The sequence below is a fragment of the Periophthalmus magnuspinnatus genome, chromosome 8, assembly GCF_009829125.3.
Source record: "Periophthalmus magnuspinnatus isolate fPerMag1 chromosome 8, fPerMag1.2.pri, whole genome shotgun sequence".
NCBI classification, from domain to species: Eukaryota; Metazoa; Chordata; class Actinopteri; order Gobiiformes; family Gobiidae; genus Periophthalmus; species Periophthalmus magnuspinnatus.
Window position 1 is genome coordinate 6,843,566 of NC_047133.1, and position 26,225 is coordinate 6,869,790.

General features: G+C 42.1%; 1 protein-coding gene across 1 annotated transcript; it reads left to right on the plus strand.

The window, feature by feature from the left end:
* The first annotated feature begins 993 nt into the window (after window positions 1-993).
* Window positions 994-16,612, plus strand: tbc1d17 (TBC1 domain family, member 17). The gene is made up of 17 exons (XM_033971717.2): window positions 994-1,117; window positions 3,089-3,184; window positions 3,951-4,028; window positions 5,075-5,186; window positions 5,568-5,751; window positions 6,426-6,534; window positions 6,791-6,958; window positions 7,762-7,887; window positions 8,311-8,414; window positions 8,815-8,909; window positions 9,197-9,313; window positions 10,071-10,171; window positions 10,291-10,390; window positions 10,693-10,790; window positions 13,100-13,216; window positions 13,536-13,622; window positions 14,123-16,612. Exons 1-17 carry the CDS (start codon window positions 1,091-1,093, stop codon window positions 14,231-14,233), a joined length of 1,830 nt encoding a protein of 609 aa, XP_033827608.1. The 5' UTR covers window positions 994-1,090; the 3' UTR covers window positions 14,234-16,612.
* The last annotated feature ends 9,613 nt before the right edge of the window (window positions 16,613-26,225 follow it).

The window sequence follows — 26,225 nt, forward strand, 5'->3', positions numbered from 1 at the left end:
TTTTATTTTTTAAACATATTTCCGGCGGGTGGGCTCTGACGTCACATGTTTCCGCACCAATAGAACGCGCACTGTGCACGTGACCTGGGTTTAGCGTGGACTCCCACTCGCTTTTCCACGCGCATCGTGCAAAGCAACAGATGTGCAGAGGAAAATTATATGGTACAAAGGAGGACAGTGAATATATGGTACAGAGGAGGACAGTGAATATATGGTACAGAGGAGGACAGTGAATATATGGTACAGAGGAGGACAGTGAATATATGGTACAGAGGAGGACAGTGAATATATGGTACAGAGGAGGCCAGTGAATGTATGGTACAGAGGAGGACAGTGAATGTATGGTACAGAGGAGGACAGTGAATGTATGGTACAGAGGAGGACAGTGAATATATGGTACAGAGGAGGACAGTGAATATATGGTACAAAGGAGGACAGTGAATATATGGTACAGAGGAGGACAGTGAATGTATGGTACAGAGGAGGACAGTGAATATATGGTACAGAGGAGGACAGTGAATATATGGTACAGAGGAGGACAGTGAATGTATGATACAGAGGAGGACAGTGAAAACCGTCCTCCTTTTTCTCACTGAAAACCGGTGAGGTCGGGGGTAGTACACAGTCACATTAACTTTTTAATAAAATTAGTATTTCGCACAGTACTTTTCAGACTCCGAACTTTTACTTTTACAGTGTAACAGAAACATATTTTGTGCATTATTTCATGTTTTATTTAATTTTTCACATTCACGAAAATTATAAATCAGATGTTATGTTCTGACCGTTAAGTTACTCTTACTTAAGTAGTGTTTTTACCAAATACTTGGACCACTACTACTACTACTACTTTGTCTTTCTGTTCGAATAATATTAAGAATCTGTACTCTTATAATTTCTACACGTAATTAGTTCGTTACATTATGCCTCTATTAGATAAGTATCTTATTTGTTATGAAATGTAATAAATGTACGTTTTTCTTCGCGGGCTCTGATTGGCTGCGGGGTCGTGACGTAGAGGGGGCGTTCCTCGGAGTAGGAAGTATGACGTAACATTTGTTTTGGAAAAGCAGAGACAGAAGCGACGAAAATGGCCGAAAAAGCGCCTGATTTCAAGGTAAATACGGTTATTTCCACTACAGATGAATCACGGAGAGAAAGTTTAACGCGCCCATGACATTTGGACGCTAATATTATGTCTGTGGAGTGAGATAATAAGCGGTACATGGGGGATGTTAACAGGAGAAGCTAGCTCCCTCGTAACGTCTGAAAACAGCTGGGATTTAAAGCCCTCCCGCACATGACGTTTCAATTTTCTATATATCGTTAAAATCCAGAGTTGGTCTGTTTTTTGGCTTTTATTATTTTGTCTTTGCTGTAAAAAATATGAACTTTCACTGTTGCACTTCCCTGATTTAACTCGAGACATTTGAGATTGATCATGTGACTGGACAGTAGACAAGTGCAAAGAATTCACTTGAAAGGGGGATTTGTGAAGATTTAATCACAAAAATAAACAAAAGAACAATATACTAAACAGCGACAACAACTACATTTATTCCCATGGACCACAATTTAATAACCAGAAGCAGACAAAAAATCTATTCAAGTGTATTTCTCTAGCACATTTAAAACTAATTCAGCTGACCACAGTGTTTCACATAAAAGTCAGCAAAAAACAAATATACAGACAACACGATACACAGGAAAAGGACAATAAAACACCAGTATATCCTGTCTAGTATTAAATGCCAGGGAGAAGAGGTGGGTTTTCATTTTTCAGTGTAGTCTTAAACTGTGTTAAAGACTGAGAGGATCTGACAGGCAGAGGACGCTGTTCCATAGTCTGGAGCTGGTCAGCTGAACTCAGGGCTCTGGGTGCAGTATAGAGCTGCTTTAACACCCTCAAATAAAGAAGACCCATAGAGTGCACACATTTAAACACAATCAAGAACATTTCAAGTAAGAGTAAGATTACTGTAATATAAATAATATTACTCATGTAGAAGTAGTGGAGCAAGAAATTACTCAAGTAAGAGTAATGTTGGGAAGTAACTGAATACATGTGCTGAGAATACACATTCTGAATACTTATTTTGAGTAACTGTATTCTGGTGCAGTAAATTTGTCATGTGGTGGTATTCAGAACACATTTACTTTTCTAAATTAAAGTGAATACATGGTGATACTTTACGTTGTTGTGTCGTTTTGGTTTTGTATTAATGAGGTCAGTCGGGGTGTGCCTGCATTTTTCTCTAACTAGATATAAGTTACCACAGAACAAAGAGGGCAACAGAAATAAAGCTGTTTGTGATACTATTCTTTTGGGTTTTTTTTACTATAATATAATAACTCGGTATAAAAGTATTCCAGGTATTCAGAACACAGTACTCTGACTGGTCCATGTAACAGAATAAGCTACAAAATACATTTTTATTCAGTATTCTGTGACTAAATACATTTTCAAAATATTTTTCCCAACACTGAGTAAGAGTAAAAAAGTAGAAAAAGGCAAAAGTACTACTCAGGTAAAACTAACTTAAAGAGTAACTGTCGGGACGTAACATCTGATTTATAATTATGGTGAATGTGACAAAACATGAAATAAGTCACAAAATGTGGTATTTTCAAAGAGATACAAAAGTGGTCCAAACTAAATCATATCTGAAGGAGCAAGAAACACAAAGGTTCAAAACATTTCACATTGTTACATAAACCTCAAGTCACTTTAGACTTACTCACTGTTGGAAGAGGAACACACGTTTTACTCAAGTAAGAGTACTTTTACACTGTACTATATGTTAATTGTGTAAGAGTACTGTTACTTCAATAAAAATATTACTTAAGTAGGAGTAAAAGTATTCAGTTTCCCATTTTTGGTAATAACAATCTACTTTGTGCTAAAGTGGAAGACTTTATACTAGCGTTTACTCACACTTAGTTTTGGTATGGTCCTGGTTTAGTCCAGGCTTAGCCCAGGTTTAGTTCCTGGTCTAGTCCTAGTTTAGTCCCACTTCTGCTGAACAAGGGGCCTCTTCAATGTAAATGCACTATAATAATGTTACATATTGTTGTGCTTTTTCCTCAGCTCATATTTGAGAAGGAGGGAGTTTATCTTCACACAAACGCCAAAAAGAGCAACCTGGACACGAGCATCCCAGGGTTCATCCGGATTGTGGAGCGTGTGAGTCTCTACACTTTGAAAAGACACTGGAGCTGATGTTGAGTGATGTGGTGATGGCAAAAGAAAATTCAAACCTGTCAATTAGATAAAAGTTTTAGAGTGAAGACGTTTGGCTGCTCATCCAAGCCACTTCTTCAGTTCTAGTCAGATTACTACTGGGCACTGCCTTATATCTGTGTGAAGGGAGGAGCTAACGACACTAAAACTAACACACGCAAACACATGACCAACATTCCCTGGGGGTGTGACGCTGACTAGAGGCACTGCTGTTTGAAGTGCTGTTACTCAAGATAGATTTGAATCTGTGCTTTGTTTAACCAAATGACCATAAAGAGCTGACTAAGCTGAAACTACAACAGGTGAGCTGGTTAGTGCTGTTAAACAAGTCCCTCTCTCATAACATTGCGATCACAAGCTAGGTAGTATTAGCCAACAGTTTTTCAGTTAGTCACTCTCACCTTTTTTTTGAAAATCAAACTCCTAAACAGGACCATGAACGCTCAGATTGATCACAGGAAAATGAAAATGTGCTGTTTAAATCCATGTTGTATTCCAGTTTAGTTTGGTTTTCAGACCTTAGTTTGGCAGTGTTTACTAAAATGTCAATTGTGTCTTTATGGTAACTGCTGAACATTGTGCCATAGACATACATGTAGAACACCTCCAGTGTGATGTCACTGCAAAGTATCAGTTGACCTGCACTGAAGTGTGTCCCTGTCATATTTAGCATAATCAGTGATGTGGTGATGCACCTGTTCTTCCTCAGGCTGGGATCCCTGCATTAGAGTGGAGTCCAGTGGAAGACGAGGCATGCAACGCTCCTGCCGTGCTCTTCAGCAAGAAGGTCAGATATTTTACTTTAGTTCAGCTTTTATCTTCTGCTCGTTTGTTTATTTCTCTCTGTAACTCTTTTCTAATGTCGTAAAATGTTCTACAGTGGAGCTTTAACCTTGTTTTAAACTGATGAACTGTCCCGTGTGATTCTAGTGCAGTGTCCTCCTCAGAAAACAGCCCTAGAGTTGTGTTTTGTTTCATTTACACATGTTTCAGATCCTGCAGATTTAGCCTGTCTTCATCTGCCCAATTCACAACACTTGTGTGACATCTTGTGATGTCATCAAGTGGTAATCAAAGAAATGATATCAATATCTTCTCAAGTGAGGCTATAAGAATAATATATAGATCCTGTCTAAAAAAAAATCTACAAAATGAACAAATACAAAAATAAGAAAGAAAAAAAAAACATTAATTCTAAACCTCATAATGATATAAAGTCTCATTTCTGCACTTTTGCAGTTCATTTTTTGAAACTCAACCAAAACACTTCCATGCACATTTTAGCACATTTCTGATTGATAAAGAGGGGGTATTCTGCAAATTTTATTCTACCTTTACGCTTACCTTTTTTCCATGTTATAATTTTGTTCCCTCATCAAAAACATGGCTGAAGAAGATTTAGTCCTCCTTACAGTTAGCAGTAAATTCTACGAGGCTCCGCCCACAGGCCTATGTCATCCATGCTCCCCATAACAATTGTTCATAAATATACAAACACATGATACAAAACTGTTACACAGCAACTTGACAAACCTGATATGATGTGTAGTAGTTTCATTAGTGGGATGCAGCTGATTGTGTTGTGATAGAGCTCTGAAGGGGGAGTGATTAAGCACAGAGAACAAAGGGAGGCTCAGAATGTCAAAAACGAAAGTGAAATTTCTAAAACTTGACACTTGGTGATCTAAATATGTTATGTGTTAGCAGGTAATGCCCCACAATACCCCCTCTTTAAAATGTGTGATTACTGTATGGTCATTGTTCTTTTTTGTTGAAATGGCCCTCGTGTATTTTAAACGCCCTGTTCCTGGTTTTGTTTTTGTGTGTTTTCAGGATGGAGAGGGGGGCCTGGAGGACACGCACTTTGAGCCCGGATATGAGCCAGACTGGGCCGTGATCAGCACCGTGAAGAAGAACAGAGAACCGACCCCCACCAAGGCATCGGGTGAGTGCGCAATCTGTACACCAGCACTGAGCAGGTGTTATATAGGTTTAAGCCTTAAAAGTCCTGTATTATGCAAAATAGTCTCTTGTGAGCTTTAAGCTATGCTATAATGTTGGTACTTCCTCAAAAACATACCTGGAGTTGTGTTTTGTTTCATTCACACATGTTTGAGTAACCCTTTATTATGTCTGTCTACATCTCCAAAGCTCAAAATGCTCTGTTCCACCTTATGATGTCACATAGTGGTAATTTTCATGTTAACAGCTCCTTTTACCTTTACTTCGGTAGATATTGGCAATTTCAGGGCTGAAATCATCCAAATGATTCTAGTGAAGGTGTATGACTCTCCTCTTGAGTAGTTTTCATCTCTGTGTGTTTCAGGCGAGTGGGCCTTCTCCCTCCCCCTCTCAGAGCTCTACTCTCTACGCCGTGCTCGCTTCTCATTGGGCAGAAACTTCCTTGTTCTGACTAGTAGGGGGGGCCATCCTCTGCCTCCGTTGCACTTCCACAGAGGGGGCACCAGAGAGCTGCTGAGGGCTATGCACCGCTACGTCATCCTGGACCCGTGAGTCACACAGTCTCACAAATTTACATGTATTTAAAAAGATAACTCTTGTCTTATTGCTGCAGCTAAGCAGGGACGGACCTGGTTAGTACTTGGATATGAGACTGCAGGGAACAGCAAGTGCCACAAGGGGGCAGCAGTGTCTCTAGTGAAAACTGTGTTCTTAGGCAAGACACTTAACCCATCTCACCCCCAAGTGTCTGTGTACATTGGTGTATGAATGTGTGTGAATGGGTGAGTGTGACCATTTACAAATTGCTGGAGTAGGTTTCTGCCGTTACAGTCCTGGGCCTGGAAGTAGATGAAGTACAGTTATGACATCATCACGTAACTGCCCCATAGTCCCACATGTACATGCTCTGCAGCGTATAGTCCCACATGTACATGCTCTGCAGCGTATAGCCCCACATGTACATGCTCTGCAGCGTATAGTCCCACATGTACATGCTCTGCAGCGTATAGCCCCACATGTACATGCTCTGCAGCGTATAGTCCCGCATGTACATGCTCTGCAGCGTATAGTCCCACATGTACATGCTCTGCAGCGTATAGTCCCGCATGTACATGCTCTGCAGCGTATAGTCCCACATGTACATGCTCTGCAGCGTATAGCCCCGCATGTACATGCTCTGCAGCGTATAGTCCCACATGTCTGCTCTCTGTCTGCCCCCCAGGTCTCCGGTGGACGCACGGCTGTTTTTGGCTTTTCCAAATGATTCAGGCGACACCTCTCCTTCGTTCGACCGACTTCAGCTCCTCGACGACGGTTCCGATCTTGTCCAGGTGAGCAACACCTGCTCACGCTGCCTGGAAACATTTTAAATATACAAAACATGATACAAAACTGTACATAGCAACTTGACAAACGTGATTTGACGTGCAGTAGTTTTGTTAGCGTGAAGCACACAAATTGTTTTAACAGTTTAATACATGGGGAAATTAAGAAGTGTAATCTCCCCTTTTTAAACTTTTACTGAATACTTTAAGTCAAAGTAAACAGATTCAAAATAAATAAACAATCTTGTTATCGTCTCTGCAGAGGTTCATCCATGATCCATACGCAACGACGTTTGGAGGATTTTCCAAAGTCACAAACTTTTTCCGCGCAGCGATCAAACCTCCGCAGATGCTTCACCACAGAGGAGCCCATGATCCAGCGCACCCTGGTGGTCAGGAGGAGGAGCCTGAGTTTGAGCTCATCACATGTGTAAGGAGTAGTGTTGTCAAGAAACTAAAACGTCGAAGCCCATTTCGATACTAAGGATTATACCTGATACTTAAAACCGATTCCGATACCACAATGATAATAAAGACAATAGAATGTGATTTTCAACATTAAATGGTAGTACTTTAATTTATATTCTCATGTGGCCTTATATCTGTGTAATCCCTCAGTCGCCCAGGCAGGTTCCATAGTGGTCCATGGGTGTATACTAGTCAATGTGTCTTATACTTGCTCTCAGAAGAAGAGGAGGAGGAGAGGAAGGAGGGGGAGGGAGGTAGGAGAGAGGTTAAAGGCATGGAGAGAGAGGAACAATGGGAGAAAGAGGGAGAGAGGAGCGAGAAAGGCGAGGGATAGTGGAAGGAGGTAAAAGAATGGGGAGAAAGAGAGAGGAGGGAGGAAGGGGAGAGGAAAGAAAGAGGGTAAAGTAATGTTGGGAGAGAAAAGGAGAGAGAAGAGGGGAAGAGAAGAAAGAGAACAGTGCTCTGTGGTCCAGGTAGTGGTCCATGGGTGTATACTAGTCAATGTGTCTTGTACTACTGACACAGCTCAAGATCATCCTAAAGATCCTCAGGAAAGGTTAATTTCTGTCCTGTCAATGGGACTTTTATAGTATCCATTCCTGTGAAGAATAAGTATACAATGCTAGTTTTAACATCGATTCGTATCTGATTTTCGATACATTCGACCACCTTATTAGATATTCAGATGTTGTTTTGTTGTTGTTTGAGTATATAGTTGTGTGGGCATGTAGTTGGACTTCAGACTGATGTTGTCTGTGCGTTCAGGGCGTGGAGCTGGGGCCGCAGCCTCAGGTGACCCGGGGCCAACCTCTGGACCGATGGGACGACCTGCTAGACTCTGAGGGTCGAGTGATGCAGCCCGAGAGGATCAAAGAGATGGTGTTTAGAGGGGTAAGACTAACCTACCACTGCCAGAGAGAGAGAGTCAGACAGATGATGTTTAGAGGGGTAAGAGAGTCTAAGAGTCTAACCAACCACTCCACTGCCAGGGTCTCACACAGCCCGACAGTTAGAGGGGTAAAACTCCACGTACAAAATGTCAAATCCTCCAGCTAAGGTAGTCCTGACCAAGACTAGCTCTAGATCTGGAGATGGGTCCCTGGCACAGCACTAGTTAACAAATGGGCCAAATGCAGAGAATAGCGTTCCTTCATAAGGGATTCATAATGTACATCTTAAATGTATGTATCAAGATTATTGATATTGGTAACTGTTCATGGAAGGTCCAATTGTGTTCAATGTATGTTTCTTCAGTTTCCATATCTGTTCAAATGAGTGTCTGTGTGTCAGTATCTCCCCTCTCTGTTACCGCAGGGCATCTCTCCACCGCTGAGGAAGGAGCTGTGGAAGTTCATGTTGGGTTTTTACCCTTGGAGCAGCACACATTCAGAGAGAGAAGAGATCCTCAGAGTCAAAACGTGAGGACGCCATTTACTTCTGATCCTACTATGTAACTTTCACTTAGTCTCTGCATGCAGATGTTATAGCTTTGCCTGGAATGTTCCTTAGTATGACATTCAAGAGGGGGTATTATGCAAAAAGCTTTCTGTGATGTTATAACGTTTTTTGCCAAATAATTAAAGTTAACATGGTGATCTAAATACTCAATAGAAGTAAAATACCCCATAGAAGTAAAAATAATACCCTTTAAAGATTGACTTGGCAGGAGACATTCCCATTAAAGCTTGTGTTCTCAACAGGCCTTTTGGGCTAGAGTGCTCAGAAAATATCAGTCTTCACCTACCCCCTACCCACACCCACATCTCCGCGCCTTCATTTTGTTTACTTTATGATTTTTTTTACTTTCTTGTTTTTCAGAGACGAGTATTTCCGGATGAAGGTTCAGTGGAAGTCAGTGAGCGAGGAGCAGGAGATGAGGAACTCCCTGCTGCGCGGATACAGGAACCTGATTGGTCAGTACAGCTGTCCGTCAAAATGCCTCTTCAACAGTTTTTTAGTTCTTTCTCACCTTTTTGTGTAAAATCAAACTCCTAATCAGGACCATGAACGCTTGGATTGGTCACAGGCTCCTGAAAATGTGCTGTTTAAATCCATTTTGTATTTTTTCTTGAGTTTTTCTTGAGTTCATCACATCACTGAAAACCTCCCATACAGACTTAAATACTCTGGTGTATTTTCAAATATGTGGTTGTATTGTTGAGTACTCATCTAAAGTTGATTTGTCTGTATATTTTTTCAGAGCGTGACGTGAACCGGACAGACAGAAACAACACGTTTTTCTCAGGCAACGATAATCCAGGACTCACCCTGCTCCACGACGTCCTCATGACCTACTGCATGTACAACTTCGACCTCGGTACCAAAAATACTAACTCTTAACGCTAACTGAAATTAAGGAATGTTTAAATAGGTGAAATTATTGGTGAACACCATAGACTGTATGAAAAAGTAGACTAAGTGAGTGTGACGTCACCCATAGCGTTCAGCCCCAGTCAGATAAAGCTCATCGAGGCTGATTTGTCTGTTATTAATGTTCATATCTTGACTTACGTACAAAGCAGCGAAATAAAAAATTCCAGGATCATGTAGAGCGAGTTAATACGAACATTTTAAGGCCAAAATAATAAGCCTGACAGCAGCAGTTACAGGGAGAGAGGTAACATTTTTTCAATGTAAAGTAAATTGGAGCCAGAAATGCGCCCCTGCTCACTTCCTGTTTGGAAAGCGGCGGCTAGCAGGTTAGCTATGTCCATTTATAAATACAGTCTATGGTGAACAGAGAATACAAATTTTGGCCTGTTTAGATGTATCCATTCATTTATGTAGCACCTTTCAAAACACTCAGAGCTCTTTACAGTGCATTATTCATTCACTCACTCCATACTCTGTGATGGTAAGACACTGTTGTAGCCACAGCTGCACTGGGACAGACTGACAGAAGAAAGCCCCCCCCCCCCACACACACATCACATTCATACTTCATACTTTTTTATTTTAATTAATTTTAAGTTTAAAGGTGCACTAAGTCATTTTTCTGAGGGAGCTTTGAGTTAAGGGTATGGTTTAAGTTATGGTTATAGTTATGTTCAAAGTGTTTTTTCATGTTTGTCCAGGTTATGTCCAGGGCATGAGTGACCTGTTGGCTCCGCTGCTGTTTGTGACTCAGAACGAGGTGGAGTCTTTCTGGTGTCTGACCGGCTTCATGGACCTCGTGGTGGGTTTGGATTCAGTTGAACAGAACATTTTGTCCAGAGGTCCTCGCTCCCTCCTCTGTAGGGTTAGGGTTTGTTTGTTAGTTACTCATTGCTCTTGGTCTTGTTGCATTTTTTTCAGCACCTGAACTTTGAGGAGTCTCAGGAGGCCATGAAGAAACAGCTTCTACAGCTGAGTCTACTGCTACGAGCGCTCGACCCAGAGCTCTGTGACTTCCTCGGTCAGTGATCGAAGTGGACGGAGGAGTGTTTGTGCAGTTTAAATACCCACTAACACAATAATAACGATGATGCCTTACATGCCACACTTAATGGTAGAAAGCCTTTTTGTAGCCATAGCTGTCCTGGGGCAGACTGACGGAACTCGCCCGTAGAATATGAAGATAATAAAACCTCTGACATCACATATATGTTTTTATCTGTGTCAGGACAGTGGCTCTCTGCTTCTGTTTAAAGCTGTGTCACCTCTGTGTCTAAACATATGTGTTTAAATGTTGTATGTGTTATGTGTGTAATCTTTTAGACTCTCAGGACAGCGGCTCTCTCTGCTTTTGTTTCCGGTGGCTGCTCATCTGGTTTAAGAGAGAGTTCTCTTTTGAGGACATCCTGACCCTGTGGGAGGTGAGGCACAGACTTAACATTTATAATAACAATAATGAATCTTTTAAGTGCATTTAAGTGTGGGATACAGAGTGAATGTCCCACAGAGAATCAAACCCATCTAAGACCCAAAATTTAAGGGACCTGACACCTCAGGAAGAAACCAGCCATAGTTAAATCTTTTATGTTTAATGTAGAAAGAAATACCCAAAAGATTTGAAGTTTTTTTGTTTTGTTTTTTGACTGGGACAATGCATATTGATGAACAGACATGATTCAACATGGATGTAAATATGCCAGATTATAGCCAAGGGCTTATTTTTATCTGTTGTCCCAGGGGCTGGGGTCACAAAAGGGTCAAGTTAAAAATTGCACACCACATTACATTCACTGCACAGTTCCCATGGTAGCACATTCCACACAATTGCATATTCCATTCATTGCACATTACACTCATTGCACATTACACATATTGAATATTCCAGTCATTACACAGTCCCCATTATTTCAGTCAGTTTGGCCACTCATTCAGGACAATTATATTCTGCACCCACCCCCTTCATATTTTGTCCATACATGCAAATATTTCTCTATGTAACAGTTAAAACCACATTGCTACTATAGGTGAGTGTATGTTTGGTTTGACCATAACCAGATTTTCATCTGAGCTTTAAAAGAACTGTATGTGGGACATTCTCTCAGGGTTACCGGGATACTATTCCACAGGTTGGACAGATAATACATTCTGACCAAAGGTTGTCCGTCTGTGGGGAATCAGCAGGTCACCTCTGGTGGTAGCTCGCGTGGTCCTTGCTAGATTGTCTTTATATTTAATGTACTCCTTTAAAGGTGGTGGTGCGAGGGAATGTAGGACCTTGTAAATTAGACAAACTCTTTTGAGGTTGACCATATTATTAAAGTCCAATAGTCTATGCTTTTTCAGAACGTGACAGTGATGGTGGGAAATGGGTTTTTTATCAAGTGTTTTTAGACCTCTTTTATAGAGGTTTTCAATGGTTTTAAGTGTTGTGGGACAGGCAAGAGACCAAGTAGTTAAACAGTAGTCTATGTGGGAGATGATCATAGAGTAGAAGTAGGTTTTAGCAGCAGTCATGTTTAAGTTATTCCGGATGTGGCGAAAATTGTGATTATTGAATTGAATTACCTGGGAGACTTTTTTTACGCGACTTTTAAAGGACAATGTTGGGTCTAGGATTACTCCAAGGTATTTGAATTCTGGGGCACCGACATCACTGTCTAAACATGAAGATTTTACACCAACTACCACATACTGTTTCCTGTGGGACAGATACGATGTAAACCTTTGAAGAGCTTGGCTGGAGATGTTAAACTGAGTCAACCTGGACAGCAAGATCTGGTGGTTTACAGAGTTGAAGGCTTTCTTCAAGTCTAAGAAGACAGCCCCAAAACAGGGACTCTTGTCCAGCAAGCTCTTTATGTTTTCTGTTAACACACACAAGGCAGTGTCTGTGGAGTGATGGGCATGAAAGCCAAACTGTAGTGGATGTAATGAGGGTTTGGTGTTTTCTAGGTGAGCAGTGAGAAGTTTGACCACCCACTTCTCAGCTATTTTCAATATGACAGGAAGTATGCTTATAGGTCGATAATTGGCCATGGCTGTTTTAGCACCTGATTTGAAAATTTGTGTTAGTGCAGCTACTTTCCAATCAGCTGGGACAAAAGAATGTTGGAAGGACATATTGAGAAGATGGGTGATTGGTCGTACAAGAGGATCCTTAAATTCTTTCAAAAAATGTGTATTTAGACCAGCTGCATCAAGCGCCTTTGAGTTTTTTAAATCTGTACTTACTTTGGCCACGTTATTGTCTGAAATATCAGTGATCCTGAACAGAGCCTGATCAGGGTCACTGATATTATCAGTGTAAGTGGGTGGAGCGAAGGGTTGGGTGATCTCCTTTACAGAGGTTATGAAAAAGTTGTTTAAATGAGTAGCTAAGTAAATAGGTTCTTTAACAATGGAGTTATTTACATGTAGCTCCATTGTCTTGTTATTTTTGTTTGACTGACGGCCAAGCAGTTTGTTTAAGTATTGCCAAATTAATTTACCATTGCCTTTTGCATTTTCTATTACATTTATAAAGAAGTTAGCTTTGGCCTGTCTTAGACTTGTAGTTACTTTATTTCTCATATGAGTAAATTTCTGTCTGTCTGTGTTTAGACCTGTTTTCAGGAATTGTTTCAGCAACTGGTCTCTAGTAACTGTTGAATGAAATAAGATTATTGTAAAATAGTAGTAGCAATAGTAGTAGAAGTAGAAGTAGTAGTGACCTCCTTGTTCTTTTGTCCAGGTGCTGTGGACCCGTCTGCCCTGTGAGAACTTCCACCTCCTCGTGGCCTGTTCCATCCTGGAGTCTCAGAGAGGAGAGTTGATCGGGTCGGACCACGACTTCAACACCATCCTCAAAGTAACGTCAGAAAACACGCTAAAACACAAGCTAAAACATGCTCAAACCTCAGTGAAAACATGGTCTTCATCATCCTGAAAGTAATAACATGCTAACAACATGTTTAAAACATGCTAACAAACTACACTTCAAACACTACAACACCCATGAAACATGTACAAATGAAAAGATGGACTTTAACAACCTCTTCAAAGTAACATCATAAAACATGCTAAAACATGGTAAATACATGTGCAAAACCAAAACACTAGAAACTTGCCTGGAATGTTCCAGTATATGGCATTAAACGCATCTCTCTTGTATTTCTTCTTTCTTTCAGCACATAAACGAGCTGACCATGAAGCTGGATCTGCAGTCTGTTCTGCGTGGAGCTGAGGCCATTTACCTGCAGCTATTGTCATGCAAGGTCTCTCTTCAGTCTTCACAAACATAAACTCCACATAATCACAACCTTTTCTTGTTACTTTTACTCTTGTGTTTTTCCTCGAGTCGTTCTGTTGTTTAAATCTCTGTTTTAGTTTGAATCTTGATGTGATTTGGCTAATCAATCATTGTCGTTATTCAAGTCAAAACTGAATCGTAAGAAATACAGTATATTTATTGTGATCTTCCTCCCTTCCCCTCCTCTCCTCTCCTCCTCATCTCTCTCGTCATCTCTCCCCCCCACTTCTCCCACGCTCCCTCTTCACCCCTCCCTCTCTTTTTCTTCTTCCTCTATTCTCCATTTTCATCTGCTCTCTTTCTCGCCTCTCTCTCTTTCACATACTCCCTTCCCTCTCTCACCTCCACTTCCCTCTCCTTCTCTCTCTCTCTTCCTCTCTACCTCCCTCTCTCCTCCTCCCTCCCCTCTTTCTTTATCTCTTCCTCCCCCACACCCTTCTCTCTCCTCCCTCTCTTCTCTTTCAGGAGTTACCGGTGAGGGTTCAGGAGGTCCTTGGTTTATGTGTCCCCGCTCCAAGTTCTGACAGTAGCCCTGAGTCCCAGAGCAGTGAGAGCGACCGCCTCCTCCAACAGTAACTACCACGACGACAACTCCCCCAACGTCAACTCCACAAAAATAAATGCCCAAAATTAACTACCCCAACGACAACTCCCCCAACGACGAATACTCCCCAAAAATAACTCCCCCAACGTCAACTCCCCAAAAATAAATGCCCAAAATTAACTACCCCAACGACAACTCCTCAAAAATAACTCCAACAATAACTCCCCGAAAATAACCCCTCCTATATTAATTCCACCAACAACCACGCCCCCAAAAATAACTCCCCAACAACAACTCCCCTGACAACTCCTCCTTCAGCTATTGATACTTTGCGGCTGATGTCATCAACATTCCTTTGGGGTGTGATGCTAACTGTAGGCACTGCTCTGTCTGAACCTCTGTTACTTCTAATCTGAGCTTTGTTTTAACATAATCTGATTTAGCTGAACTGAACTACAACAGGTGATCTTATTTGTGCTGTTAAACAAGTCCCTCTCACATAACACTACAATCACAAGCTAGCTAGCATTAGCCAACACTTTTTCAGTTAGCCACTCTCACAGTTTTGTTGAAAATTGAAATGTTTAAATCCAGTTTGTATTTTATTGAGTTTTCAGACTTTTGTTGCTGGCAGTGTTTGCTAATGTGTGCATCGTGTCACCGTGGTTACTGCCGAACGTTCTGCCATAGACATACATGCAGAACACCACCAGTGCGATATCAGTGCAAAGTATCAATAAGTCCTCTGACTATAACTCCCTTACAAAAAAAAAAAACTCCCAGTCCTGAGACCTAAAGTGCAAACACTAAAAAAAATAAACGGATTCAACATGGTGGAAATATTCAAATAGGTTGTGTTCACGTGACATCGGCTCACTGTAGAATTAATGTCCCTGTAATGTCATTAATGTCGCTATAATGCCGCATTCTAGATGGTCGTGAACGCAACCTATTAAAGTCCAAAGCCATATGAAAAAAACTGTTCAAACAAGTTTAATACGACTGCAGTAACAAAATATACCTTAATTTAACTTTTAGATATCCATCGGTTACATAGTGATAAAAAGACTGCACCGTCACCATAGCAATTATCAACTCAAAACAAAATATTATATCTATTGAATGGTGAAAAGTCCTCAAAATGGCGCCTATCGACAGGAAGCAGATACCCATGAATATTTACTTTCTTGTTAACAATTTGATATGAGAAATTTTACAGCTTTATCCTTTATTTAAAACTATAGTGTGTAACTTTCTGAAGGTGAAAAGTGAACTGTGTGATTCCATGGAAATACAAAGTTAAAATCATACTGCGAAACATTCTACATGGAGATAGATATGTTTTATGGCATACTGTGGAATATTATAGCCATAGGAACAACAATTCCGTGGAAACAAGAAACAAGTCCCTTGTCCAGGACAAAAAAAGTCAGGTTTGTGGAGATGCAAGCCCTCTCGGACTAAGGATGCATGTTTTTATTTGTTTTTCGGTTAAATACAAACATCTGTAATGAAAAAAACATTATTTATTTTTGTTTATTTTTTTGGTAAAAATTTCTCTACTGTGGCTTTACATTCAAATAAAGAAAATATATTTTAAATCAAAAAACAAAATCTTAAACCAGCCCTGTTGGGCTTTTGTCGCTCTATAGTTCTAATCTCTGACCCCCGTGGATCATTATGTTATAATGTGTACATTTTAAATCACAATAATCATCTAAAACAACTTAATAAACGAAACAAGCCCGCTGACTTCTTTTTTACAAAACTGTGGTTCTTAATGGCTGCTGACATCGCTGTAAAAATCGCTGACATGGCGTCTTGAAAATAAGAGATTAAATATTACTCAAACATGAATCACTCCAAATACAACTTCAGATGTTCAATGAGAAGAAACGACTAGAACATGGTTAAAAGAGCAGTGAAAAGAACAGTTTGCAGAATTAATTTCAAAACTGCTCAAGCCTCGATATATTTTCTTAATGCGAGTCATTTTAACACTTGTAAATTGCACTATTCTGTTGTGAAATTTGAAATGAAATGTTTGCTGATGATTCCAAACTCACTGTGTAACTAAAGGACTCAATGAAGACGAATGAAGACTGTTGTTCCTGCAGACACAGCCAGGGGGCGCTGTTTCTCTGTCCTGTTTAAGTGTCTTTCCTTATAAACTTTGTATGGGACCCTTTTGAAGCTGCTACTGTCCCTCTCCTCCTTGTTATGTAAAGGTTATCTGTTTGTGTATTTTAGTTTCAGTTTTGGTTTGAAAAAAGGGATTTAAGACGTGTGTGCGGTCATTCCTATGCAAACATGTGCATGCTTTTCTTATATTACTCCAAAGCTAAAGGTGTTTGATTTTAACCTTTGTGATAATCTCAAAAAGACAGGTCACACTGAATAAACTGTTACTCAAAAACAGATTTTTCCGTCTCTTTATAAATGTGTCACATTTGTCACATTTAATATATAGGACCTTTAAAACAAGGTAAGTATTCAGAAATTTTAGTCAAAGTAACCCATGTAAGTATTTGTTTTACCTTAATTTGACCAAGAATGTCCCACTGAGAACTAGTGTTGTCAAAAGTACTGAAATTCAGATATTAATTGATAGTAAAACTAGTATCGAAACTAGATACTCATTTGAGCAGGTATCGATACAAAAAAGTCCCATTCACAGGACAGAAATGAACCTTTCCTGAATATCTTTAGAATGATCTTGAGTTGTATCAAAACAAGTTTAAGACACATAGACTATACACCCATGGACCACTATAAAAGAAAGTACCAATGATGTTGGATGTTTTATTAACTCTCTCTCCCTCTTCTCAACAACTCTCTCCCTTCCCTCCTTCTCTCCCTCCCTTTCCCCCTCTTCCAGTCTCTTCTTCCCTTCCCTCTCTCTCTCTTCCCCTCTTCTTAACCCCTCTCTCTGTCTCCCTCTCTCTCTCTCCCCCTCCGCTCTTCTCCCTCTCACTCTGTCACTTTCTCTCTCCCCTCTTGTCACTCTCTCCCTCCCTCTATCCCCCTCCTTCTCTCCCTCTCCACCTGCCTCTCTCCCCTCTTCTCCATCTCCTTCTCTCCCTGCTTCTCTCCCCCTCTCACCCTCCCTCTTCTTCTCCCTCTCTCCCCCTTCTTCCCTCCCTATCTCCCTCCCTCTCTCTTCTCCCTCTTCCCCACTCTTCTCCCCTTCCTCTCTCCTTCTCTCCCCCCTCCCTCCTTCGCTCCTCTCTTCTCCCTTTCTCCTTTGCTCTCTCCCTCCTCCCCTCTTCCCCCCCACTTCTCCCCCTTCTTCTCTCCCTCTCTCCCCCATTTCTCCCCCTCCCTCTTCTCCTCTCTCTCCATCCCTCTCTCCCCCTGTTCTTCCCCTTCCTCCCTCCTTCCCTCTTCTCTCCCTCACTATTTCCCTCTCTCTCTCTTCTCCCTCCCGCTCTCCCCCTCTTCTCCCCCTCCCTCCCTCCCTCCCTATTTCCTTCTCTCCCTCTCTCTTCTTCCCTCTTCTCCCCTCTCCCTCCCCCTCTTCTCCCCCTTCCTCTCTCCTTCTCCCCCCTCTCTTCTACCCCTCTCCCTCCCTCCTTTGCTCCCCATTTCTCCCCCTCCCTCGTTCTCTCTCCCTCTTCTCCCCTCTCTCCATCCCTCTCTCCCCCTCTTCTTCCTCCTTCCTCCTTCCTTCCCTCCTTCCCTCCGTCCTTCCCTCGCCCTCTCCCTCTCTCCCTCTCTCTTCTTCCCTCTTCTCCCCCTCCCTCCTCTTCTCTATCTGTGTAGCAGGTGTCTGTGTCTGCTCCAGTGAAGGACATGTTTTTTAAATGCCCCATTAGCCCCCTGCCCTCCCCCCTCTGTCTGTTTGGTAAATGATGGGTAAAATGGGGGGCGTGTGGGGCCACTCCTCTGACTGCTCTTGTGTCTTGAATACAGCTGGTGTCATATGAATCTGATGAGCGCTTTAACCCCCGTCCCCGGACCCTCTCATTCAAACCCAATCTGCCGCGGTGCTGTTTATGGGGCAGTAAAACACAATTTAACCTTCACTTTAAAACTCTCTTCCCCCAAAGACAAAAACCTGGCCTTAAAATGACAACGAACACTATTGGTCTAAAAAGTTCTGAAATCAAAACTTAAAATGACTTGGAACTTTTTATGGCCCAAAACTAAACTCATTTAAACAATTATTAAACCAATAAAATAAATTAAATCTGAAAGAAAAACTGACACGTAGAATTTCACTTTCGACTAGCAGAGTGGTTATCCTTCTCCTCCCTCTCACCAGGAGGTTGTGGGTTAGACTCCTGATCTGTCTGACTGGAGAGTGGCAGAGTGGTTATCCTGGTGGTCCCCTTTAATCTGGTTTTGATCCAGATTAAGTCTTAATCCTGGTGTAACCCGGGATTATGGACTTTTGTTGTGATCACTCTGATGATGTGATTTGGAGTTCATCATTGAGTCTTAGATGTAAACGGACAGATTGAATCAACAGTTGGATCATTCTTAAGTGAGAATATTTTTAAAGAAGCACTGTGTAACTTTTCTGTTTTTTTCCATGGAGATGTCATTGCTTTCTCCAGACTCTTCTACACTATGGCATCAAACTTTTTTTTAATTTTTGCATGTATTCATTTAAAGCTGTTTAAAGTTACCAAAAAAAACAAAACATAAATTCTTCCTGTCTCTCCATAGATCTGACCTGTAACTTGTGTTGTCTTGTAACCATGGAGATAAACATAACATAAAGCAGTCACAGAAATTCCCCGTTCATTTTTTCCCATAGACTTTCCAAAAAAAAAGAGAAAAAGTATTTAAAGTTTGATGCGTGTTGCTATGGAGATAGATGCAACATTGTTAAAGTAGTAGCATCACCATGGAAACAAGCAGGTAAGAGTCGCCACCAGAAAAGTTACATAGTGCATCTTAAAGCTAAAGTTAAATCAAATCTTCAGAATCAAATCTTAGAACTAAAGCCCATTTTGAGCGCTCCACCTTGCACCTGTGGCTCCACCCTGCACCTGTCACCCCACTCTGCACCTGTTGTCCCACCTGTCACCCCACTCTGCACCTGTTACCCCTGCCTCACCTGTCGCCCCACCCTGTAGCTTTTGCCCCACCGTGCAACTGTCACCCCATCTAGCACCTGTCCTCCCACCCTGCACCTGTCGCCCCACTCTGTACCTTTCGCCCCACCTTGCACCTGTCACCCCATCTTGCACCTGTCACCCCATCTTGCACCTGTCACCCCACCCTGCACCTGTCATGCCTACCTCACCTGTTGCCCCGCCTCTCTTGTTGCCCTACCCTGCACCTGTTGCTCCTGCCTCTCCTGTCGCCCCGCCTCACCTGTCACCCCTGTCACCCCACTGTGTACCTGTCGCCCCTGCCTCACCTGTTGCTGCTGTCGCCCCACCCTGCACCTGTCGCCCGTGCCTCACCTGTGTGTCCCGATGACTCGTGTGTGAGTTTAAATGGGGAGCAGCTGTCTTTCTTTCTTTCCTTTTAATTATTCATGTTTTTGTCTGTAAACGTGTCGTGCTTTTTAAATCCTTTTACCTGAAATCTGAACCTGCCACTGAGCACCGGAGGGAGTGTCAGGCCCAAGGGCACAGTGGCAGTGTGTGATGATCCTGGACATGAGGCCTGTGAGGGAGTGTGAGGCCCAAGGGCACAGTGGCAGGAAACAGAGATCAAACCACAAACCTTCAGTCAGTGTGAAGTGTTTTATCTGCAGTAGTAACTTTTTGGGGTTAAGTCTGTAGTAGTGGAAAGGACTAAACCAGGGACTAAAGACTAAACTTGGACAAAAACCAGGGCTAAACCAGGGACTAAACCAGGGACTAAACCAGGGACTAAACTACGGACTAAACCAGGGACTAAAGACTAAACTTGGACAAAAACCAGGGCTAAACCAAGGACTAAACCGGGGACTAAATCTGGTTAAACTGATCTTTTTGTTTTTCACGCTCTGAGTCTCCCCTCCCATTGCTCTCTATGCTAAGTGACTCCCCCTTCAGAGCACTATCACAGCACAATCAGCTGCATCCCACTAATGAAACTACTGCACGTCACATCAGGTTTGTCAAGTTGCTGTGTAGTTTTGTATATTTATGGAGAGTTTCTGTGTGGGAGCGTGGGTGACATAGGCTTGTGGGCGGAGCTTTGTACAGAATATTATAGCTAACCATAAGGAGGGTTTGAATAGGGCCAAGGAGAGATCACTAGATTACTCAAACATGCATGGATGACATCTAAAACCTCTTCAGGCATGTTTTTGATGACATACACAGGCCCACACACCTGATTCTCTGTCATGGCGTCTGTGTGATCTCCGTCGTACAGGTTCAAAATTCAAAAATTAAAATCCGTCACTGGACAAAAAGTTTTAGAGCGAAGATGTTCGGCCGCTCATCCAAGCCGCTTCTTCAGTTCCGGTCAGATTACTGCTGGACACTGCCTTATATCTGTCTCAAGGGAGGAGCAAACTAGTTTTACTATTTTCAAGTAGCATGTATATGTGAGAACCATAAGGAAACAACCACATGACACAATCCCAGATGGTAGTTTGTGAGTCACGGTGCGACATCACAGCGGTAGAGAGGACGAAGTGGGGGCCGGGGGGAGCTAAACGATCATGGTCTGAAATCAGGTACCGGCCCTTTAACTTTTGTGTGAAACCTGAGTCCAGAGCTGAGTGTGTCTGTCACCTGTGCTCTCCGCTCCGAACAATCACATCTCAGGCTCTTTGTGACCAGGGCGGGGTCTTTGTGACGGGGAGGGTGTCTTTGTGAGGGGGGGAGGTGATCTCCCATGGGGCGAGCCTGACGTGTGAGCAACAGGCGCCAGGCCAGGACTTGTGTCAGAGCTGAGGTTTCAGAGTCAAAGTAGTGCAGGACTAAATCAGGACTAAACCAGGACTAGACCAGGACTGAACCAGGTCTCGATCTTAAACTGGACTAAACCAGGACTAAACTAGGACTTAACCAAGACACAATCTTAAAGAGGATTAACCAGGTTTTAAGATTAAATTAAGATTAAACCAGGTCAAAAATAGGACTACTTTGGGTCCAAAGTATAGGACTGAAAGTATAGGACTAAACCAGGGCTAAAAATCTCAAAGTAGATCAAAATGTACTTAATAAGTACAATAAACAGGAATGACAAATATAAAAAGCATTTTTTTTAATAGATCGACAAACAAAACACACATTAAAGGTCTGATCTCTGTTATGTTTTTTCCTCATCACAAACAGACCTGGAGCTGTGTTTTGTTTCATTCACACATGTTTAACACACAAACCCTGCAGATTTAGGATGAGTTCTTCTGTCAAAAAGAAAACACTCGTTTCCACCTTGTGATGTCATGTGGTGATACAGGAAGTGCCCCACTGTGTTTTTAAACTCCACACACCTTCACTAGAATCATTTAGATCACTTCAGTCCAGTCTCTACCGAACTAAAGGTAAAAGGAGCTGTTGTCTTGGAAACTACCACTTCATGACATCATAAGGTAGAACAACGCATTTTGAGTTTAGGAAATATAGACAGACTAATAATAAAGGGTTACTGAAACATGTGTGAATGAAACAAAGCACAACTCCAGGTATGTTTTTGAGGAGATAACAACATTATAACATGGTTTAAAGCTCACAGGAGTCAGTTTTGTGTAATATAGGAGATTTTGATTCCAGGTTGTTTCCTGTTGTGAGTTGATCAATACAATTCCACAAACACCTTAGACTCAAGCGGCGTTATCTAATTGCTTTAACTCTCTCCTTTGTGTCACATATTTATCATTCCCCCTCTGCTGTTCAGTGTCACATGTTTATCATTCCCCCTCTGCTCTTTGCTGTCACACAGAGTAGACAGGGAGCAGCGGGCGCATTGTCTCCTTAAACAAGCCTCAATATGACACCAGCCCCATGCCGGGTGCTCACACTCACAGTCTGAGGGTCCCCAGGGAGACCCCCAACACCCCCTTGCCCCAACACCCGCCCCTCACCACAATGGAGAGTTTAGTTAAGTTTCGTGGCACTGCAGATACAAAATGTGGTTCAAATGAAATACAAATCTATATGTTTTTAATAGGCGTATTTATTTAGTCTGGAGTTTTGGACAGTTTTAAAGCTTTTAGAATTTTTTCTCAAGCTAAATGATCTGTTTTGGGATTTTTTGATGATAATTCTCAGAATTCTTGGTATAATCCTACTTTAGTCCTGGTTTAGTCTTGGTTTAGTCCTGGTTTTTAATCCTGGGTTAGTCCTGTTTAGTCCTGGTTTAGTCCTGGTTTGTCCTGGGTTAGTGCTGCCTATTTTAATTAGATAAATCATAATTAAGTCCTGTCCTGTTTTAATCCTGGTTTGAACCTGGTTTAGTTCTACTAGTTTAGACCTACTTTAGTTCCAGTTAAAAAACTGTTTTCGATCTCCTTTGGGTCAGATTAAGACCTGGAGTCCTATTTTAGTCTTGGTTTAGTCCTGGTTTGGTCCTGGTTTAGTCCTAGTTTAGTTTCAGTTAAAGTTTTAGTCCAGTTTTAGTCTTAGTCTGGATCAGATTAAGTCATGGAGTCATATTTTAGTCCTGGTTCAGTCCTGGTTTAGCCCTGTTCTAGTTCTGGTTTAATCCTGGTTTAGTTCTGCTTTAGTCCTGGTTCAGTCCTGGTTCATTCCTGCTTTAGTCCTGGTTTAGTCCTGGTTTAGTCCTGGTTCAGTCCTGGTTCATTCCTGGTTTAGTCCTGGTTTAGTCCTGGTTTAGTCCTGGTTTAGTTCTGGTTTAGTTCCAGTTAAAACCAGTTTTGGTCTTAGTTTTGACATGGCTTCGACCAGATTCAGCAATGAAGTCATATTCTAGTCCTGATTTAGTCCTGGCTCAGTCCTGGTTCAGTCCTGGTTCATTTCTGGTCCAGTCCTGTATTAGCCCTGGTTCAGTCCTGTTTTAGTCCTGGTTCAGTCCTGCTTTAGACCTGGTTCAGTTCTTGTTCAGTCCTCGTGTAGAACTGGTTTAGTCCTGGTTCAGTCCTGGTTCAGTTCTGGTTCAGTCCTGGTTCAGCCCTGGTTCAGTTCTGGTTCAGGTCTGGTCCTCTACTTTGACATTGATACCTCAGGTCTGGCGATGTTCCTGGCCACATGCCTGTTGCTCACACTTCACGCTCGCCCCATGGGAGACCCCATCCCACCCCCCACCCCTATGACCCGCCCCTTGACACAATGGGGCAAATAGATAAATGTTTTGTTGGCCTGAAGAGTCTCAAGGGCTCTGCAAACACGAACAGAATTAGCCTGATTTCAGTAGTTAAGAAATGGACTCTTCTGAGCTTTAAGCCAAGTTATAATGTTTACTCCTCAAAAACAGACCTGGAGTTGTGTTTTGTTTCATTCACACATGTTTGAGTAACTTTTTAGTATTAGTCTGTCTACATCTACAAAGTTCAAAATACTCTGTTCCACCTTGTGATGTCATGAAGTTGTAGTTTTTAAGTTAACAGCTCCTTTTGCCTTTAGTTCAGTAGAGATGGGATATTTCAGCCCAGTGGAGCACTTCCTGTATTACCACATGACATCACAAGGTGGAACAGAGTGTTTTCTGTTTGAGAGAAGAACTCAGCCTAAACATGCAGGGTTTGTGTGTTAAACATGTGAATGAAACAAAACACAACTCCAGGTCTGTTTGTGGTGAGGAAACAGCATTAGCACATTGAACAGAGAACAGAGTCATATGGACCTTTAACTCAAACAGAGATTTCTTTTGTGTGTTTTTGTTTTGTTTTTTGGCGTAGGCCGAGGTCTCAAGGTTGGTCTAGGCCTGGTCCTGGGTCTGTCCCTGGAGACTCATCAGTCACAAATGGTTTTCTGGGTCACTGCTCCAAAAGATAAATATTTAATGTTCACAAAACAGGTTCTGTCCAAGGCTCCGCCCACAAGCCTACATCACCCATGCTCCCACACGACAATTCTCCTTAAATATACAAAAACATGATACAAAACTGTACACAGCAACTTGACAAACTTGATGTGATGTGCAGTAGTTTCATTAGTGGGGTGCAGCTGATTGTGTTGCGATAGAGTTCTGAAGGGGTAGCGACTTAGTCCGGAGAGCAAAGGGAGCGTCAAAAATAAAAGCGAAACTCATAAAACATCTTAACATGTTTTTGATGAATAGCATTAGCATCGCAAGGAATTTTCAAAACATGGTAAAACGGCGATCTAAATATGTTACGTGTTAGCAGTTAATACCCTATAACAAAAAAAACCCTCATCTTTAATACCCCATAGAAGTAAAATACCTCCACTTTAATATATTTTGAGTCTGGTCCTGGATCCCAACCGAACTATCCCAGATTTGGACCAAAATCTCAACCAGGACTTGGGACTTCCCGCGGTCCTCCTTCAGAAGAGACTGTGGGGGGTGAGGTAAGGGTGGGGGGCTAGGGGGGCGTGGCCGGTGCAGCACTGGAGGGTGAGAATGAGAAGGCAGAGGAGGGGTGGAGGGGTGGAGGTGGGTGCTGTGAGAGAGGGTGGGGGGGTGAGCAGAGGTGATGGGTGCTGATGGGTGGGGCAGAAGGTCATCTCCACTCTCAGACGGTGACATACAAAGAGAGTTTGTTTACAGCCCCAGGGGTCAGCAGGGGTCACGCGAGGGTCACAAGGGGTCACGAGGGGTCACGACGGTCAACCAGGAAACACTGTAACACAACTGTAATGAGGTAAGGATTTCAGAGCGCGTCACGTTAAAGTGTGACCCTAATCCAGACTCACACTGCCTTTTGGAAAAGTAAATGCGGAAAACAGAAACAGGACGATCAAATAAGGCTCATAAAGTTAGCTGTGTCTCATCACTCTGTTTGTCATTGCACTGTGCCACCACCAGAGGGCCACGTTTACAAAACAAACACTAAAGAAATGATTTTTGAAGGTAGTAAACTCAGTCTTATAAAATGTTTGGATTTTTACCTGTTTACTCTGAGCTTGAGCTGTAAAAGTTATGTCAAAAACCAGGTACATTTATCTATTTAAAGCCACAGTGTGTAATTTTTCAGCCAAAGAATAAGCTATAGACATTTTGGTTGTATTTATTGCATTGAAAAACTTGGAAAAACATGTGTCCTTACTCAGAGCTGGCTTGCATCTCCATAAACATGACTCTTACTTGTCCTGGACTAGAAAATTACAGACTGTGACTTTAAATCAGTGGGTTTTGTCAGATCAAGAAGAAACTGGGTACACTTAGTTTTTACAGTGTACTAGTTTTATCACATGCGTCTTCTTTAAAGAGGGGGTATTTTACGTCTATGGGTTATAAGTTTCACTTTCATTTTTGACACTCTGAATCTCCCCTCTCATTCCTCTCCGTGCTAAATTACTCCTCCTTCAGAGCGCTATCACAACACAATCAGCTTCATCCCACTAATAAAACTACTGCACATCACATCAGGTTTGTCAAGTTGCTGTGTACAGTTTTGTATCGTGTTTTTTTATCACCGTGTGGGAGCATGGGCGATGTAGGCTTGTGGGCGGAGCTTCGTACAGAATCTTAACCATAAGGAGGGTTTGAATAGGACCCGGGAGAGATCGCTAAATTACTCAAACATGCATGGATGACATTTAAAACCTCTTCAGGCATGTTTTTGATGAGGGAACAACGTTATAACATGGGAGAAAGGTAAAAAGTAAAAAGTTGTTTTGCAGAATACCTCCTCTTTAAGAACTTTAATCAAAATACTGAGTTTCGTTCTGTCTTTAAAAGTGTTTCCTGATATTCTTGTTCTGATTTGGGATCGACCCCTCAGTCTCCCGTCTCACCCCCCCTCGCTCGGCCCTCTTCATCCCAGCTCCCCTTTCTCCTCCTCGGGCACAATCTGTCACTGCGCCCCCCTCCCACCACCACCACCACGCCCTCCGCGCTGCCTCCACCTGTTGGACAATAGTTGCACATTGTAGCTGTCTTTTTTTTTTATTGTTTTACTCCTCTAAGTGTCCTCCCTTTTTTTTCAACCTTTTCAGAGTTTTGGCCACTCCTCCTGTCCGTATAAAAGTCAAAGAAAAAACG